Here is a 17,005-nt window from a genome sequence, read left to right on the forward strand (position 1 = left end):
CTTCATCTAAATGGAGTCATCCTTAAATTCATCTGTTCTGGATATTTCATCTAAATGGAATCATGCAATATGTGACTTTTTGTGACTAGCTTTTTCCACTTAGCATAATGTTTTCAAGGTTCTCCCATGTTGTGGCATGTATCAGTACTTCATTCTTTTTTATGGCTAAATAATATTGTTTTGTATGACTGTACTATATTTGTTTATCCATTCATCTACTGATGGACAGTTTGGCTATTTCCATCTTTGGGCTATTTTAAATAGGATTATTATACATGCTTGTACATGTACTTGTTTAAATACCTGTTTTCCATTATTTGGGGTATATACCTAAGAGTGGAATTGTAGGATTATTTAATAATTCTGTGGTTAACTTTTGGAGGCCCTGCCAAAGTGTTTTCCACAGCCCCTGAACCAACTTATATTCCCAATAATGTACAAGGTATAAGGGTTCTTATTTCCCCACAACCTTGCCAACACCTATTTCCACTTTTTAAATTATATACATCCTACTGGGTATTAAGTGGTACCTCTGGATAGTGGCTTTTAAAACACTGGGCTATTTTGAACACATCTGTAATACCTACAGAGTTGAATTTACTGCGAAGCTAATAAACCTTATGTTTCAGAATCCCTCACTGAAGACTCTGTGTTGAAATTAGAATTCATAATTTTTTATTCTTTTTCTTTAAAAGAGCTCTATAAATTACAAAAGTTTCCAGCTGCACAATACTTGAATTTCCACTACACACAAGTAAATAAGAATACCTACTATTCTTGAGTGTGACAGAAATATGCCTATCTCCAGCTATGGTGGTGTATTCTTTTGCTTCCAATGTCACCATGCCTAACTTAAAGGCTTTATGACAAATATCACCAGAGTAACAAATTTAAGAACCTCGTATTCCACGTATGGAATGGCAGGAGCCATAATACTTCCAGCCACGTATTAATTGTGGGACACACTGAGTCCAGGTTATTGCTAGAAAGCCAAACATAAATTTCTGTTTCCAAAATAGTCATACATAATTCTTCTAACAATTACCTCTTCTCAAATATCAAATTAAAAAGAACAAAGCCAGAGAGTGTCTGCAATATTTTTAAGCTATACTGTCTTTTACTTTACTTTTGCAGTTTGCTTGTAGTCAATAGGATGATTCTGTCACATTCACTAACAGAAATCAAGTTGCAAGTGCATATTTATATGACTATTGATGTCTCTGATTTACATAAAAATCTGTGATGCACATTCAAAATCTGTACTGACTACAAATAGATCAAATAATGAGCTCCCTCAACCATGCCCATATGATTTATGAGTAAGTTTTACCGCTATGTACTGTTATGCCCTTCAGAAACTAGGTTATTTGAATTGAATATTCAGTGTAATACAGTACGCGACAGACTATACAAATTATTTGCACAAGACATGGTAAGTAATTTTGACCGTAAAATTTGATGATAATGTTCATCAGGAGAGTGGCCTGCCTCTCTGAAAAGGCTTGAAAATTTATGTTATAGTACCATATGGTGTTCTTGGTTTTCCACATTTTCCTCTTGAAGATTCAAGTGTTTTTCCATCTTTTATCATAATTTTATCCTGTGCAAAATATTAGCTTTACCTTGCATGTAAGCAAACTAAGTTTAAGTCACTGTCATTCAATTTTTAAAAATTCACCTTCCAGCATGTATTGCTAAAGTAGGACCCGAATGAATAGATTCTCACTCATTTGTGTTCCATATACCTTAAATGTTCTCTACTTTTTAAGAGAAGATGTTCACTGGGCTCCCTGCTTGGCGGGGAGCCTGCTTCTCCCTATCCCACTCCCCAGCTTGTATTCCCTCTCTCGCTGTGTCTCTCTCTGTCAAATAAAATCTTAAAAAAAAAAAAAAGAGAAGATGTTCATTGTCAGACTAGTTTGGCTTTTTAAAATCAAAATACTCACCTATTAAAGATCAACAAACATTGAGTTCTAATTATTTCCAGTTTTCTCTTCTATTGCTTTGTCATAATTTGTTTATAACCGTCTATCATCTATTTTCATACATGGCTTCTCAATCAGATAGGCTGGGCCTCAGTTCATCTGAAAAGAGATATAATAAAACCCATCTCTTTGAGTTTTGTAAGAATCATGTGTGATATTGATACAGCTAGCATTCAAGAAAAGTGAGGACTTTCTGCCCTTCCCTCAAGAAGAGAAAAAGGGTACATAAGCCAAGGAAAAAGTGTGGCTCCTACCAACATTTTACAGATTTAAGCTTGCAAGACTACTATTAATGGAACAAGGTTTCTCTTACTTAATGTGCATACATGATCTGAAGAGCTTGTCAAAATGCAGATTCTGTTTTAAAAGTTCTGGGGCAGGGCCTGCTATTTTGTGTTTCTGACAAGCTCAAGAGATGCTGATACTACAGGTCTGCAGATCACTCTTCTGAGTAGCAAGGTTATAGAACTCCATGTTTCTACCAAAGTATGCTGAACTTAACTAAGCAGGTAGATGGTGTTTTTCAGGTTAATGATGGTGGGTCTTTTTTTTTTAATTCGGGGTAATCATAGATTTATATACAGTTTGTAAGAAATTATATAGAAATTTCCCACATACCCTTTAACTAATGGTAATATCTTACAAGTTACAGCCAGGATATTAACAGAGATAATCCACTGATCTCATTCAGATTTCTCCAGTTTTACTTGTATTCATTTGTGGATTCGTGTGTGTTTTATGTAATGTTACTATGTGTGTAAATTCATGATACAAAACAGTTGCATCAAGGATTTCTCCTGGAAAGGATTTGCCCTTTTACAACCACATGCATCTCATTCCCTATCCCTACCCTGTCCCTTCCCTTCCTCCTGACAATCACTAATGTGTTCTCCATCTCTATAATTTTGTCATTTCAAAGACGTCATATAAATGGAATCATAAATGGTATTTAACCTTTAGATATTGGCTTTTTTTTTAAGATTTTATTTATTCATTTATTTATTTATTTATTTGAGAGAGAGAAAGCGAGAGAAACAGCATGAGAGGGGAGAGGGCCAGAGGGAGAAGCAGGCTCCCCGCTGAGCCAGGAGCCCGATGTGGGAATTGATCCCAGGATTCCGGGATCATGACCTGAGCCGAAGGCAGTCGCTTAACCAACTGAGCCACCCAGGCACCCAGATATTGGCTTTTAATCAGTGTAATTTCCTAGAGAATCATTATAAATTGTTGTGTGCATCAGTAATTCATTCCTTTTTTTTTTTTTTTTCTGAGTAGTATTCCATTATATGGCTGAACCATAGTTCAGCCATTCAGTCATTGAAGGACATCTGGGTTGTTTCCAGTATTGGGTTATTACAAATAAAGCTTATGTGAACATCTGTGAAAAGGTTTTTGTGTGAGCACAAGTTTTTAGTTCTCTGGGATAAGTGTCCAACATATCATATGATAATTGGATCATATAATTGTATGTTTAGTTTTATAAGAAACTGCCAAACTGTTTTCCAGAGTCACTGTACTATTTTAAATCCTAACCAGCAAAGTACGAGTGATCCACTTTCTCCATACCCTTGTCAGCATTTGGTGAGGTCACCTTTTTTTATTTTGGCCACTCTGATTGGTGTGGGCTGATATCTCATTGTGGTTTTAATTAGCATTTCCTAATGGCCAATGACACTATACATCTTTTCGTTTGCTTATTTGCCATTTGCATATCCTCTCCCATGAAATTCATGTCTTTTGCTCACTTTATAATCAAATTGTTATTATTTTTTAAAATGTATTTATTTATTTTACAGAGAGAGAGAGCACGCATGCACACACTTGCACGCAAGCTGGGAGAGAGGCAGAGGGAGAGAATCTTCAAGCAGACTCCCTGCTGAGTTTGGAGCCTGCTGTGGGGCTTCATCTCACAGACCTGAGATCATGACCTGAGCCAAAACCTGAGTGGGATGCTCAACCAACTGAGCCACCCAGGCATCCCAAATTATTTTTTATTTTTTGCTGTCAAGTTTTAGTGTTATTTATATATTCTAGATACTAGATTTTTGTTGGATATATTGTTGAAAATATTTTCTCCCATGGTATTGCTTATCTTTTCATCCTCCTAATAGGATCTTTTCATAGAGCAAAAGTTTTTAATTTTGATTAGGTGTAATTTTTCAGTTTTTCCTTTTGTAGATTATGCTCGTGATGTCAAATTTAAGAACTCTTTGCCTAGCCCCAGATCCAGAAGAGTTTCTTCTACCTTTTCTAAAAAGTTTTATAATTTTATGTTTTACACTTAACCTTATGATCCATTTTGAGTTAATTTTTGTATAAAGTCTGAGATTTAGATTGAAGTTCACTTTTTTGCCTTAGATGTCCAGTTGCTCTAGCACCATTTGTCAAAAGGGCTATCCTTCCTTCTTTGAAGTGCTTTTGCGCTTTTGTCAAAAATCAGTTGGTGTGTTTTTAATGATGGTAGGAATGTCCTACAGGTCTGTCCCCAGCAGTAGATAACTGACAGCAATCAAAACTATGGCAGTGTCCCAGTCAGTACAAATTTCTTTATGAAAATATAATTACTAACAGAGAAGGAAAGCTATTATGGTCTGCTTACATCTTAAGGAAAGTTCCAATGTAGAGCCAAGCTACTAGCACTGTTCTCTCACTGAGTTTCAGCAGTTATCAGCAACTTGTAATTTCATCTTGCTTTTTACTAACCTACTTCTAATAGACACTTCATCCTTTCATTTGTAGTTTAAAAGTCAAAATTATTTAAATTTTGTCCACATTCCTAGCCACCCTCTTGAACATGTTTAGTTTGGCTCTTCAGTGCTTCAGATCGATTTGATGTCTCTTCCTGGCATTAAGAAGGAAAAGAAGAAGCCATGAATTTGGCACTCGGAATATCCCTTAAATATATGCACTGTCCTCCCCTTTAGGTCAACATCAAACTGAATATTCATTTGCCATTATTTCTGTATTAGATACTGTTAATTCTCTACCTGGAGTATAAATATCTCTGCTTTCAGAGAAAAGAAGCTGTGCAAATATTTTCCATTCAAGAAAATGTATTCCTCCTAACCATTTACTACTCACTCACTCAAGGAAGAATCTACCCAGGAACTTTGCCCTGTCAGACACTGAACCTCCTAATTTTTAAATGGGCAGGGACTGGGAGCTGGTGCTCTAGGGCTCTAAGAGCTAACCACAGTCACATTCAGGCCATCAGAGTATAGACTTCTGCAGTCTTGTACCCATTGTGCAGAACTGTGACCTAACTCTATGTGCTGATGATTAGCACTCTGACTTCTCCTCCCTTTCCTAGTCTGATTTCCTTACTATATCTGGTTTCTCTGAGGATGTCCTGTGATTTTGCTTCATCAACTCAGACAGTCTTGGTTTCCTTCTTTCTACAAATTACCTCTCTTCACATTTAAATTATTGAATTAATCCAAATGGAACCCCTTCCTGCCAAGAGCTTTCTACATACATCTCCACTGGCATCCCTTTAAAAGAAGCCAATCTCTGCTCTGAATCATGAGATTCTGTTTCTGTCTCCAGGCCACAGCCACACATACTGCTGCCAAGGCAATGACAAATCTGCCTCAAGGTAATTGACATTTGTTTGGGGGAGTTGAAATAGTTCCACACCCCCCTTGTCACATCTGCTTCTTGCTATCCACTTTCTCATTCCTAATTTTCTCATAGCAGGAGAAATTGCTAATCTAGTCAGAACCCAAGACATTGGGTTCTTGATCTGCTATGTTTTAGTAGTGATGGGGATCCCTGTGCCTTAAAGGCAAGAAACCAGCCCCTCATCCTTTCTCTAGGTGTTTTTCCTCTTCTATGCAATAAACCCATCTGGGCATGGATTACTTCTTAGGGAAGATTTCCGCTCAAGGTGGGTAGGTGGGTAAGTAGACCCACAATCTGACCTACGAAATAGCATATTTCTCTTCAGCCTGTGGTTCCCAAACTTAGATTCAGGGAAAGATTTTAGAATCTACTTTAGCCTCAAGGCCTAAATTGAATTTCTCAACAGAGATTTTGCCAGATTTTACATCCTCTACTAACTAAAATCCCAACTCCTTCATCTTCTTCCTCTTTTTAGACATTTTACCTTTTAAATTATATTCCTAATGTCAAAGGAAGAGGCCACCATGCAATACCTGACACAAAAATTGAATTTGTTGCTTGCTAAGCCAGACAGAGCTATACTTGGGAGGTAAAGTCTCCCAGAATAAAGCGAAAAGCTGATTTTGGATAGGGTTTGGCAGCATGGAGTTCAGGGAAAATTCATTTTCCCTTAGAAATTTTGAGATGCTGCTTTATTAGCATCTAGTATCCAGTAGTGCCAATGAGAAATCTGATGCCGATTTATAGGGATTTTTTTCCAACTCTAGAAGATCTCAACAGTTTTCTCTTTAATTTTAGTGTTCTGAGATTTATAATGGTGTGATGTTTGTGTTTTCTCTTATTTATTTCACTTGCATTTGGTGACTTTTTTAATCTGAAGACTTGCATATTTCTTGAAATATGTGAAAAAAGGTTTCTCTATAATATCTTTCTTTGTTTTTTTTTATTATTATGTTATGTTAATCACCATACATTACATCATTAGTTTTTGGTGAAGTGTTCCATGATTCATTGTTTGCGTATAACACCCAGTGCTCCATGCAGAACATGCCCTCCTTAATACCCATCACCAGGCGACCCCATCCACCCCCCAGAACCCTCAGTTTGTTTTCAGAGTCCATAGTCTCTCATGGTTCGTCTCCCCCTCCGATTTCCCCCGCTTCATTCTTCCCCTCCCGCTACCTTCTTCTTCTTTTTTCCTTAACATATATTGCATTATTTGTTTCAGAGGTACAGATCTGAGATTCAACAGTCTTACACAATTCACAGCGCTTATTGCTTTTATTTTGGTTTTTTTTTTTTTTTTGGATGATCAAACTCTTTATCTCCAAGTTTCTTTTTTTTCTTAAGATTTTATTTATTTATTCATGAGAGACAGACAGAGAGAGGCAGAGGCAGAGGGCGAAGCAGGCTCCCCGCTGAGCAGGGAGCCCTATGCGGGACTCAATCCCAGGACCCCGGGATCATGACCTGAGCTGAAGGCTGACACTTAACTGACTGAGCCAACCAGGCGTCCCTATCTCCAAGTTTCTAATTGATTCTCTTTCAAAATAACCTATTCCGATTAAATATCTATTAAAATACATATCCTCTCTTATCTCTATTTTTTAAAAGATTTTATTTCTTTATATGAGAGAGCGCGTGCATGCGCGCACAGACACACGCACGAGCAAGGGGGAGGGGCAGAGGAAGAGGGAGAAGCAGGCTCCCCACTGAGCAGGGAATCCATACAGAACCAGAAATCATGACCTAAGCCAAAGGCAGATGCTTAGCTTAACTGACTGAACCACCCAGGCACCCCTCTTATCTCTATTTTTAATTATGGTCTGTTTTACTCATTTCCTCGGGTATTAGTTTTTCTGTTTGTTTACTTTAGTGCTTCTGATAAAGTTGATTTTGCACACTTGTTTGGTAATTCTTGGCTTATGTGATTGTCTTTGTACTTGAAATTCCCCATAACTTATGTAGATGCATAGTGTACAAAAAGAGAACAACAGGAGTCGTCTACCTTGGAAGTAGAAGTATTTTATTATCAACATTGTTCAGGATTATCAGCATAATAGTGATAATAAAAAAGAGACCAACTTTCAGTCATTTATAGCTTTTATTAAATTGGCTACAGCCCCTACCCCCTTTACTGCCTGCATATAGAGAAAATCATTCCCGAAACTCAACCCCCTCTTATTCTACCACCTCACCTCACTCCACCATGGGGTAAGCCATTGCTGTAGATTCTGTTCCATTTACAATATTCTTTCTACAGTGATTGTGGGAAAGAACACATTGCCAAGAATTGTACCACCCACTCATTGTCTGGACATAGAGTCCCCACTTCTTATTCTTGCCATCACCTGGGACACAGCTCTGCTTTTCCAGCCCCAATCCCATCTCACTGCTACATCCTGGAGACAGTGGCTTCTGCTTCTATCCACTCAGTGAAGGTTAGGGATGAAAGAAAGCAAGCTACTTCCCTACTCTGAATGTTGTTCCTTGTGTCATCATCCCAGTGATTGACTGTGGCCCCTTCTGACCCCTTAAATCCACGCCCAAAAGATAGAACACTTCCAGAATGTCTCTCACTTTGCAACAAATATCTTCTGTGAGTGTTTTGGGCAGTGTTTTCTTCATTAATAATAACAGCAGTGCTGTGCACATCGTAATTTGTGAGAAATAAATGAGTTAACATCTGAACCCATGTGCTTTCTGTCTTTAAGAAACTCCTCAAATTTCTTGTTTTCTAGCTAGCACTTTCCTGTTTGTTTTCCAGTATGGAGATGTTTTAAATCTTTTCTGACATTTATGGCATTCAGCCTATTATCTTGATTTAATTTTTCATCTGCTTCTTACAATAACGTTACCCCTTTTTTTTCTAGATATGTATGCATTCTGAAATAGTCCACTCAGGCTGCCATAACAAAATACCATAGACTGAGTGACTTAAAAAATAGAAATTTATTTTCTCACAGTTCTGGAGGCTGGAAATCGAGATCACAGTGCTGTCACGATTTCTGGTAAGACCTCTTTTCCTGGCTTATGGATGGCTGCCTTTCACTGTGTCTTCGCATGCCTTTCTTCTGTGCATGCACAGAGAGAGAGCCCTCTTCTTCTTCCAAGGACACAAATCCTGTTGAATTAAGGCCTAATCCTTATGACCCCATTTAACTTTAATTACCTTTCTAAAGGCCCTATCTCCAAATACAGTCACATTGAGAGATAGGGCATCCATGTATGAATTTGAGAGGAGACACAATTCAGTCCATGGTACATTCTAATCAGTCCGTTTTTAAATTAAAAAACCCCAGAAATTTACTCAGAAGAAGCTAAGTAAGAATAAATATAAGAATAAATCTAAGGGCATATGTAAAATGAAAGAGAGGACTTTAACTAAAGAATCTTTAAAATCAGGGTGCCTGATTGGTTCAGCTGGTAAAGCATGTGACTCTTTCAGGGCCATGAGTTTGAGCCCCACATTGGGTGTAGAGATGACTTAAAAAAATTTTTTTAAAGAATCTTTAAAGTCAATATAGGACATGTTATCTTTCCTGAAGCAAAGTAAGTGCACAATAAATATCTATTAAATAAATGAATAAGGCATTCAAAATGTGCCTTAGAACTTTCCCAAGACACCATTATTCAGGAACATTTTGTGAGCACATCGTTTGGCTCTTTCAGGCTGCTATTATATGGGAAAAGTGGTAAAAACATAGTTGTTGCCCACTTTACTCTCAAAAAGTACCTGAGATCATTAGAGAAGTTAACATGTTTATTAACATGAAACATATTAGTATTATGATTATTTTATGTTTACATTGATATGTGTATCCATTCTCTTTCCTAATGGGTTAAGATTGGGAAGGATTGCTATTAGGCATGTTGGTGTGTGTATATGTTGATGTGTATGCATACATGTGTACATATGGGTCTTATGGATATAAATGTATAACCTATGTGATAATATTTTTATAACTTTTTTGTTACCTTAGTCTTAAAATGTTGTTTAACTTTTAACAAAGTTAGGCACCACTACATTTATGGGCCATTACAATGTGATTCACTAACAATAAAAATAAATATCTTGGACAAACCTCCAGCACTTAGAGATTAACAGAAGAAAAGACCTAGAGAGTGGACTGCTGGCAGGGATTTAGAAATAAACTTTGGAGTCACAAATGCATTTTAGCATATTCTAGACAGATCAAGAATTTAGGTTAGGAAATTGTGCATCATAACATCCATATGTACATTTCCATATGTAGAAACTAATGTGTACAAACAATACCATATGCACAAGTGAAATGTGATAAACAACTCAAAATCTTCACAGCATTTAGAGGTGAATATGAGAAGAAAGCCAAGTAAGACTTGGTTGAGTTATAACTATGCCAGCCCAAATTTGTACGTTTTATGGTCAACCACAAGATACGTTGGTAATAATCAGAATTTTATGCTAATTCAAGTATTTTCATTCTGAAATTTACTCCTATAAAAATGTCCAGTCATTCAAAGCAGGTTTCTTTTCTTCAAATGTAACTTTTGAAAACAACTGTCAGAATTTATCATTAATTATTGAGAAAACACAACAAAAGAAAAAAAAAAAACCTGCTCCTCTCTCCCCCATATCTTCCCAAATTGGAATATAATATTCTTTGTCCAATCCCTGTCTTCAACAAGGCATGAATAATGGTTTTAAAGGACTTTGATCAACTGGAGTTTCTAAAGAGTTAAGTCATTGAAAAATGAATTTAATACTTAATTAAGCATTAAGAAGAATCTGGTAAATTTGCAAAAGCCAAAGTTTATTCAAGATTTTACTAGAGGGAATAAATACCACTTTTAACTGAGCTTAGGAAAAAATGAATGGGAATCTAAAATACCACTTCATGAACAAAGGCAGAGCCTGTGCACTTCTACAAAATATTTGTGAAGACAAAAATGACAAAATTTGCAGTTTGTGTGCAGCATGAGACACCACTGACCTCTCTTTCCAAACTCTTAGCTTCCCTGATTTTTGTGACATTTTTCTCTTTCAGATCTACCTCTCTAATTGCTACTTCCCAGTTCCTTATTTTATGCTACTCCTTAAATGTCAGCAAATTACAAGGTTTGACCTCCCAATCTTTTCTTGTTCTATGCAGGCTCCTACCAGTAATCTGATCCACTGTATAATTTCTACCATCGCCTCTAGAAAAGTGATCCCTCGTTCAACGTCTCCATCCAGCTCAGCCCTCACTGCTGAATTCCAAACCTAAATTCTCAACTGCCTGCTGTACAGAATGTATTTTAAAAGAATTTGATTCTTCATTCGCAGACACATACTGAACTGAATGTATTTCTAGTTATTTTACAACTTAGGCCTCCATCTGAGTTGCCTATGCAACACCACAGTCACCCACTCTGCTAAAGTCCTAGGACTGCCACAACAGATTACTATGAACTGAGTGGCTTAGAACAGCAGAAATTTATCCCCTCACAGTTCTACAAGCTAGAAGCCCAAAATCCAGGTGCCTGCCAGTTTGGTCCTTCTGAAAGCCTGAGGGAGAATCTGTTCCATACCCTTCTCCTAGCTTCTGCTGGTTGCCAGCAATTCTTGGTGTTTCTTGATTAGTGGACGTATCAACCCAATCTCTGCCTTCATTGCCACATGGTGTTCTCCCTGTGTGTCTCCTCCCTGCCTTCGTTTGGCCTTCCTGTAAAGATACCAACCTGGTGGCACAGTTGGTTAAGCCTATGCCTTCAGCTCAGGTCACGATCCCAGGGTCATGGGATCAGCCCTGCATCGAGCTCCCTGCTCAGCAGAGAGACTGCTTCTCCCTCTCCTACTGCCCCTGCTTGTGTTCCCTCTCTCGCTGTCTCTCTCTGTCAAATAAACAAATGAAATCTTTAAGAAAAATAAAATAAAAAGGATGTGGTCTTTATAAGTCATATTTCATAACTTAGTGCTGTTTTCTCTACTTCCTTTCCTCTGCATTGACTCTGAAATCCAGCTGTACACCTGACCATAACTGACTCACTCCCAAATATCCCCAAACAAAAATATATACCCCTAATAATTGAGAAAAGTGGATTCACTTTTTATTTCACCCACTTAAAAATCCCTTTACATTAGATATGATAATAGAGTTGATGATAATTATTTTTTAATCAAAAGATATTCAATTTCAAAATAGATTTTCCATGAAAATTAACTGCAGTATGACTTCATCTTAACTTAGTTACATTTGTAAAGACCTTATTTTCAAGTAAGGTCACAATCTGAGGCTCCGGTTCGAAATGAATTTTAGCAGAACACTATTCAATGAAGTCCACTGACCAAACTTGAAATTTCCACTGTTATATTAACCCATATATTTTAACTCAGCTCTCTCCTTTCTTCAAGTCAGACTTCCTCCATACCACAACTAATTAACTTCTTTCTTTTTTCCATTATTTTTTTTTTAAATATAGCTTATAATGTCCCTCTTCTGCTTAGAATCTTGCTCTACTTCCCCGTTGGTCTCAGCTGACCTCATAGGTGATTTGGGAATTTATGTTAAAATGTTTGAGCCTTTGTTGTACTCCACAGGGCAGCAACTGATACACTTTTTCTCCAGCTGTATCCTTTGCTTTGAATATTTTCCCTTTATATTATCAGTCAAAGTGCCATTCATCTTTTACTGTGAACTCATCCCTGATTGCAACCATCCATTTTACCTCATCAAAAGAAGTCATCCCTTTGTGTTATACTAAAGCAACAAGTTTAAGTTAGAGAACACGTATCACTGAGTGTACATGAAAACTTTCCAAGGTCTTAATAAACACAAATAGTTTTAGGGGCGCCTGGGTGGCTCAGATGGTTGGGCGTCTGTCTTCGGCTCGGGTCATGATCCCAGGGTCCTGGGATCAAGCCCTGCATTGGACTCCCTGCTCAGTGGGGGGCCTGCTTCTCCCTCTCCCTCTGCTTCTCCCCCTACTCATGTTCTCTCTCTCCGTATGTCTGTGTCTTGAATGAATAAATAAAAAAAAAAATCTTTTTTTTTTTTTAAAGATTTTATTTATTTGAGAGAGAGAGACTGAGAGAGAGAGCACATGAGAGGGGGGGAGGGTTGGGAGGGTCAGAGGGAGAAGCAGACTCCCCGTCGAGCAGGGAGTCCGATGCGGGACTTGATCCAGGGACTCCAGGATCATGACCTGAGCCGAAGGCAGTCGCTTAACCAACTGAGCCACCCAGGCGCCCTAAAAAAAAATCTTAAAAAAAAAACACGGATAGTTTTAAAAGAATCAATTTCAAGATCCACATCTTACTTAGGTACTCTTTCTTAAAGTTGATATCCTAAGTACACCCACAGACCACAAGTTTCTCTTTCTTATCTCGCCTTTCACGATGTTTCGCCTGTTTTGCAAAAAAAAAAAAAAAAAAAAAGGCCTACTTCTAACCCATCCCAATATTACTATGATGCATTTGGCCTGGAGTGCAAAAGTTCTTGCAACCCCAAACACAAGAACAATTGTCAAATATGTATTTTTTTTTTTTTTTGCTTATATCCCTCATTGAATTTCAAGAAAAGAGGACTACTGTGTTAATACTATTTTTTTCATCAGCTCTTTTTTTAAATGAGTGTTCTCTATGCTCTTATCAAAAAAATTAAAACAGGAACAAATGTCATTCTAATGAGTTTTTTATTCCATAGATACATAAACAAAGTTTAAATCCTCACTCATCTCAATAATAGAGTTTCAGTAAGACTTTCCTTCTATTTTTCTTTACCAAAGTTTATAAAATATTTAAATATTTATGTAAAATATGGTTCATCAAGGAATTATGAGGAATAATTCTTTTAAAATTACAGTTAGTAATATGAACAAGAAATATCAAATATCACTCAAATGAAGCATAGTTACGTAAGTATATCCATTGCTTCTCTCTTCTACCTTCATTTGTTTATCTCATGAAAATACATGTTTCTTCTTCTCTATTTGCCTTTTGTCATTCAGTCACAAAATTACTTCAAGAAAAAATACATTCATAGCTTCTGCATATAGGTAGGTGAGAGAAAAGATGGACAAGGATTACTCTATATGAGAAGCAGGGAAAAAAGAAAAGATGAAGTAACTTGAAAGGAGCAGTTAGGGGCGCCTGGGTGGCTCAGATGGTTAAGTGTCTGACTTCGGCTCAGGTCATGACCCCAGGGTCCTGGGATCCAGCCCCACGTCTGGCTCCTGGCTCAGCGAGGAGCCTGCTTCTCCCTCTGCCTCTCCCCCTGCTCATGCTCTCTCTCTCTGTATCTCAAAAGAATAAATAAAATCTTTAAAAATTTTAAAAAAGGAGCATTTAATAGTGTAGGGTCTATAAGGAGGGTGAAAAAACTTAATCTCTTCCCTGTATATACCTCTTCATTGTTCCATCTCTATCACCATTTTTTTCCTCATTTAATCCAAAAAGCAAACCACTTGGAGCCCCTGTTATAAATGAGTATGCTGATGCCCAACTACACAACTTGGTGAAAAGGATGCGTCAAAGAACAATGCTCTACAAGAAAAAGTTGGCAGAAGGAGATATATCCTCACCTGAAACCAGCCCCCAAACTGGTAAGCATTGTTATCTCAAAGTACTGGGAAAAAGGAAGTTATGAGGGGACATGTAATGTCTTAGTTTGGGTTCTCCCAAGCTGACCCTGAGACAGTGATTTAGGTGCAAATAGTTTATATTGAGGGTGATCCAGGAAGGTGAGAGCCGACAAGATGGAGACAGGAGTTAAGACAATAAAGATGTATTAACGAGAGGGCTTCTTCTGTGGGCCCTCAGACTTGATCCAGCTAACAAAACTGTGTGGATCACACTTAAGAACTCTCCTGAGAAACCTCCCCACTGTTTCCCACGATGGTTGCATCAATTAACATTTCCACCAACAGTGTACGAGAATACCCTTTTCTCCACATCCTTGCCAATACTTGCTATTTCTTGTCTTCTTGATACTAGCCATTTTAACTGGTGTGAGGTGATATCTCATTGTGGTTTTGATTTGCATTTCCCTGATGCTGAGTGATGTGGAGCATCTTTTCATGTGTCTGTTGACCATTTATATGTCTTTGGAAAAATTGTCTATTTAAGTCTTCTGCCCATTTTTTAATTGGATTGTTTGTTTTTTTGGTGTTGAGTTGTGTAAGTTCTTTATGTATTTTGGAGGAAGTGGCAGGGGTATCAATCCACCAAATCCTGTTTTCCATTAGTTAAGGGTTACTGTTGGGGCATGTTGCTAACTCTCCAGTACTTTAAGCAAGCCATCTGAGAAAAAATGCTGAGGGGGACAGACACAGGGAGCCCTCTGCACAGGACTTTTAGACCCATGGTATACGAGCAAAGCAACAGCAATATCTGCTATGGCAATTTTTATTGTAAATATTAATTAAGAATACCCCTGATAGGGGCACCTGGGTGGCTTAGTTGATTAATATCGTGTGCCTTCAGCTCAGGTCATGATCCCAGGGTCCTGGGATCAAGCCCTACATTGGCCTCCCTGCTCAGCAGAGAGTCTGCTTCTCCCTCTCCCGCTCCCCCTGTTTGTGGGCATGTGTGTGCTCTCTCTCTCTTTCTGTCAAATAAACAAAATCTTAAAAAAAAAAATACCCCGATATACAAAGCACTTATTATAAAAATACAAGAACACTACCTGAATATACAACATAGCAAAGAACATCAACAAACTAATCACATGGCAGAGTGGGGCAATTATCAGCCTCCCTAATAATTACAGAAATGTGTTTATGAAAAATTAATAAGTGCAATAAAGCAGAGCACAAAAGTGATATATATTATGATTACATCTTTGTAAAAACATTTACATATGTATAGATAAAAACAGAAGAAAGTTTGGTTGTTTAATAACAGTTAAAAATCAAACTTAATTATAAAGGACAGAGCTGAGGGTTGCCTTATAATTCTGTATAAGATAAGTTGGATTTTCAAAATAAACTATGTATTATATAGTAGTTGCCCTTTTAAAAGAAGAGGCTATAATAAATCAGTTATTATATTTTGATAAAGATAAGTTGAAAAAAATATTTCGAGCTTTATCCATAACTTGAAAGATATGTGTGAGACTAGAGAAGCATGAAACTAAAACCTGTGACATGATGTATATTTGTAATGTTTCTTTTCAATGTAAATCAAAGGACTGCCTTTATTCATGCTACAGAATTTGTAAGAATTAAGCTTGTATTTAAAATATCCTCTTTGTGGGGTGCCTGGCTGTCTCAGTCAGTAGAGCATCTTGGGGTTGTGAGTTTGAGCCCCACTTTGGGTGTAGAGATTTTTTTTTTTGAGAGAGAGAGAGACGGACGGAAAGAGAGTACACACAAGCCGGGGGAGAGGTAGAGAGAGAGCGAGAGAGAGAAGCAGACTCCCCGCTGAGCAGGGAACCTGATGTGGGGCTCAATCCCAAGACCCTGGGATCATGACCTGAGCCGAAGGCAGATGCTTAACCGACTGAGCCACTCAGGCAGCCCTAGAGATTACTTTAAATTAATTAATTAAAATATCCTATTTGTAACACCTTTGGGATAATTTACTAGGAAGCTTTAAATCTGCTGTTTATTTCCAAATTTCAGTGTTTTCATTACCTGGATATTGTCATTAATGTCACTATTTTCAATGTCATAACATGTCTTATCTACCTATATTGAGAAGGGGAGATTCTGAAATGTTCTGACTTCAAGAAATCCAAGTTTTTCTCATTAACCTAACCTAACCTCTTAAAAATGTGTTCTTTTTTCTTCCCTATAAAGCAAAGCCCACAGCTGTACCATCAACACAAGAAAGCAATGCTAAGCTAAAAGAAGAACATTACTATCACATATTGTGTTTTAAATTCCAGAAGATGCCTCTGACAGAGTACCTAAAACGAATTAGACTTCCAAGAAGCATAGATCCATACACAGGTACCATCAAAGGGTTGACTATCCCAGTGGGAGGGCTAGCTATTACCAAGAACCCCTGGAACCCAAAGTCACAGATGGCTTCCACTTCTCCCTAGCCCACATTCTGAATCTATCTAGAAAGCAGAATTTAAACTATATTAAATATGCAATGGATTGTTTGCCCCTCTCTGGTGAAGGCAAGAGGTAAAATATTCCTGCCTGTTTTTAAAGGGCATGCCAGTATAATGTGGAATAAAGTAAATGTATAATCATCAAAATAGATAAGTGATTGATAGATGATTGATAGATAGATAGATAGATAGATGATAGATAGATAGATAGATAGATAGATAGATAGATAGATAGATGATAGATAGATAAAAATAAATAAGAGGCAGTCCAGTCTATGCTGCCTGTAATTACTTTTGAAAAGAAAGTCCCAAAGCATCCAGTGATATGTACAACTGACACTCTTCCCCCAAAAAGTCATTATGAAGTATCTGTCT

General features: G+C 37.5%; 1 protein-coding gene across 1 annotated transcript in view; it reads left to right on the forward strand.

Annotated features, from left to right (window-relative positions):
- The window catches only part of CNGB3 (cyclic nucleotide gated channel subunit beta 3), a 137,883-nt gene that overhangs the window by 46,908 nt on the left and 73,970 nt on the right, over nucleotides 1-17,005 (forward strand). Inside the window, exons 4-5 of the mRNA XM_045896275.2 lie at nucleotides 14,017-14,171; nucleotides 16,368-16,520. Of these exons, the coding sequence (XP_045752231.2) occupies nucleotides 14,017-14,171; nucleotides 16,368-16,520 (308 nt within the window). The remainder of the gene's footprint in view (nucleotides 1-14,016; nucleotides 14,172-16,367; nucleotides 16,521-17,005) is intronic.

The sequence above is a fragment of the Mirounga angustirostris genome, unplaced genomic scaffold, assembly GCF_029215605.1.
Source record: "Mirounga angustirostris isolate CCGP_5_RB_7025 unplaced genomic scaffold, mMirAng1.0.hap1 SCAF_4, whole genome shotgun sequence".
In the NCBI taxonomy this organism is placed as follows: Eukaryota; Metazoa; Chordata; class Mammalia; order Carnivora; family Phocidae; genus Mirounga; species Mirounga angustirostris.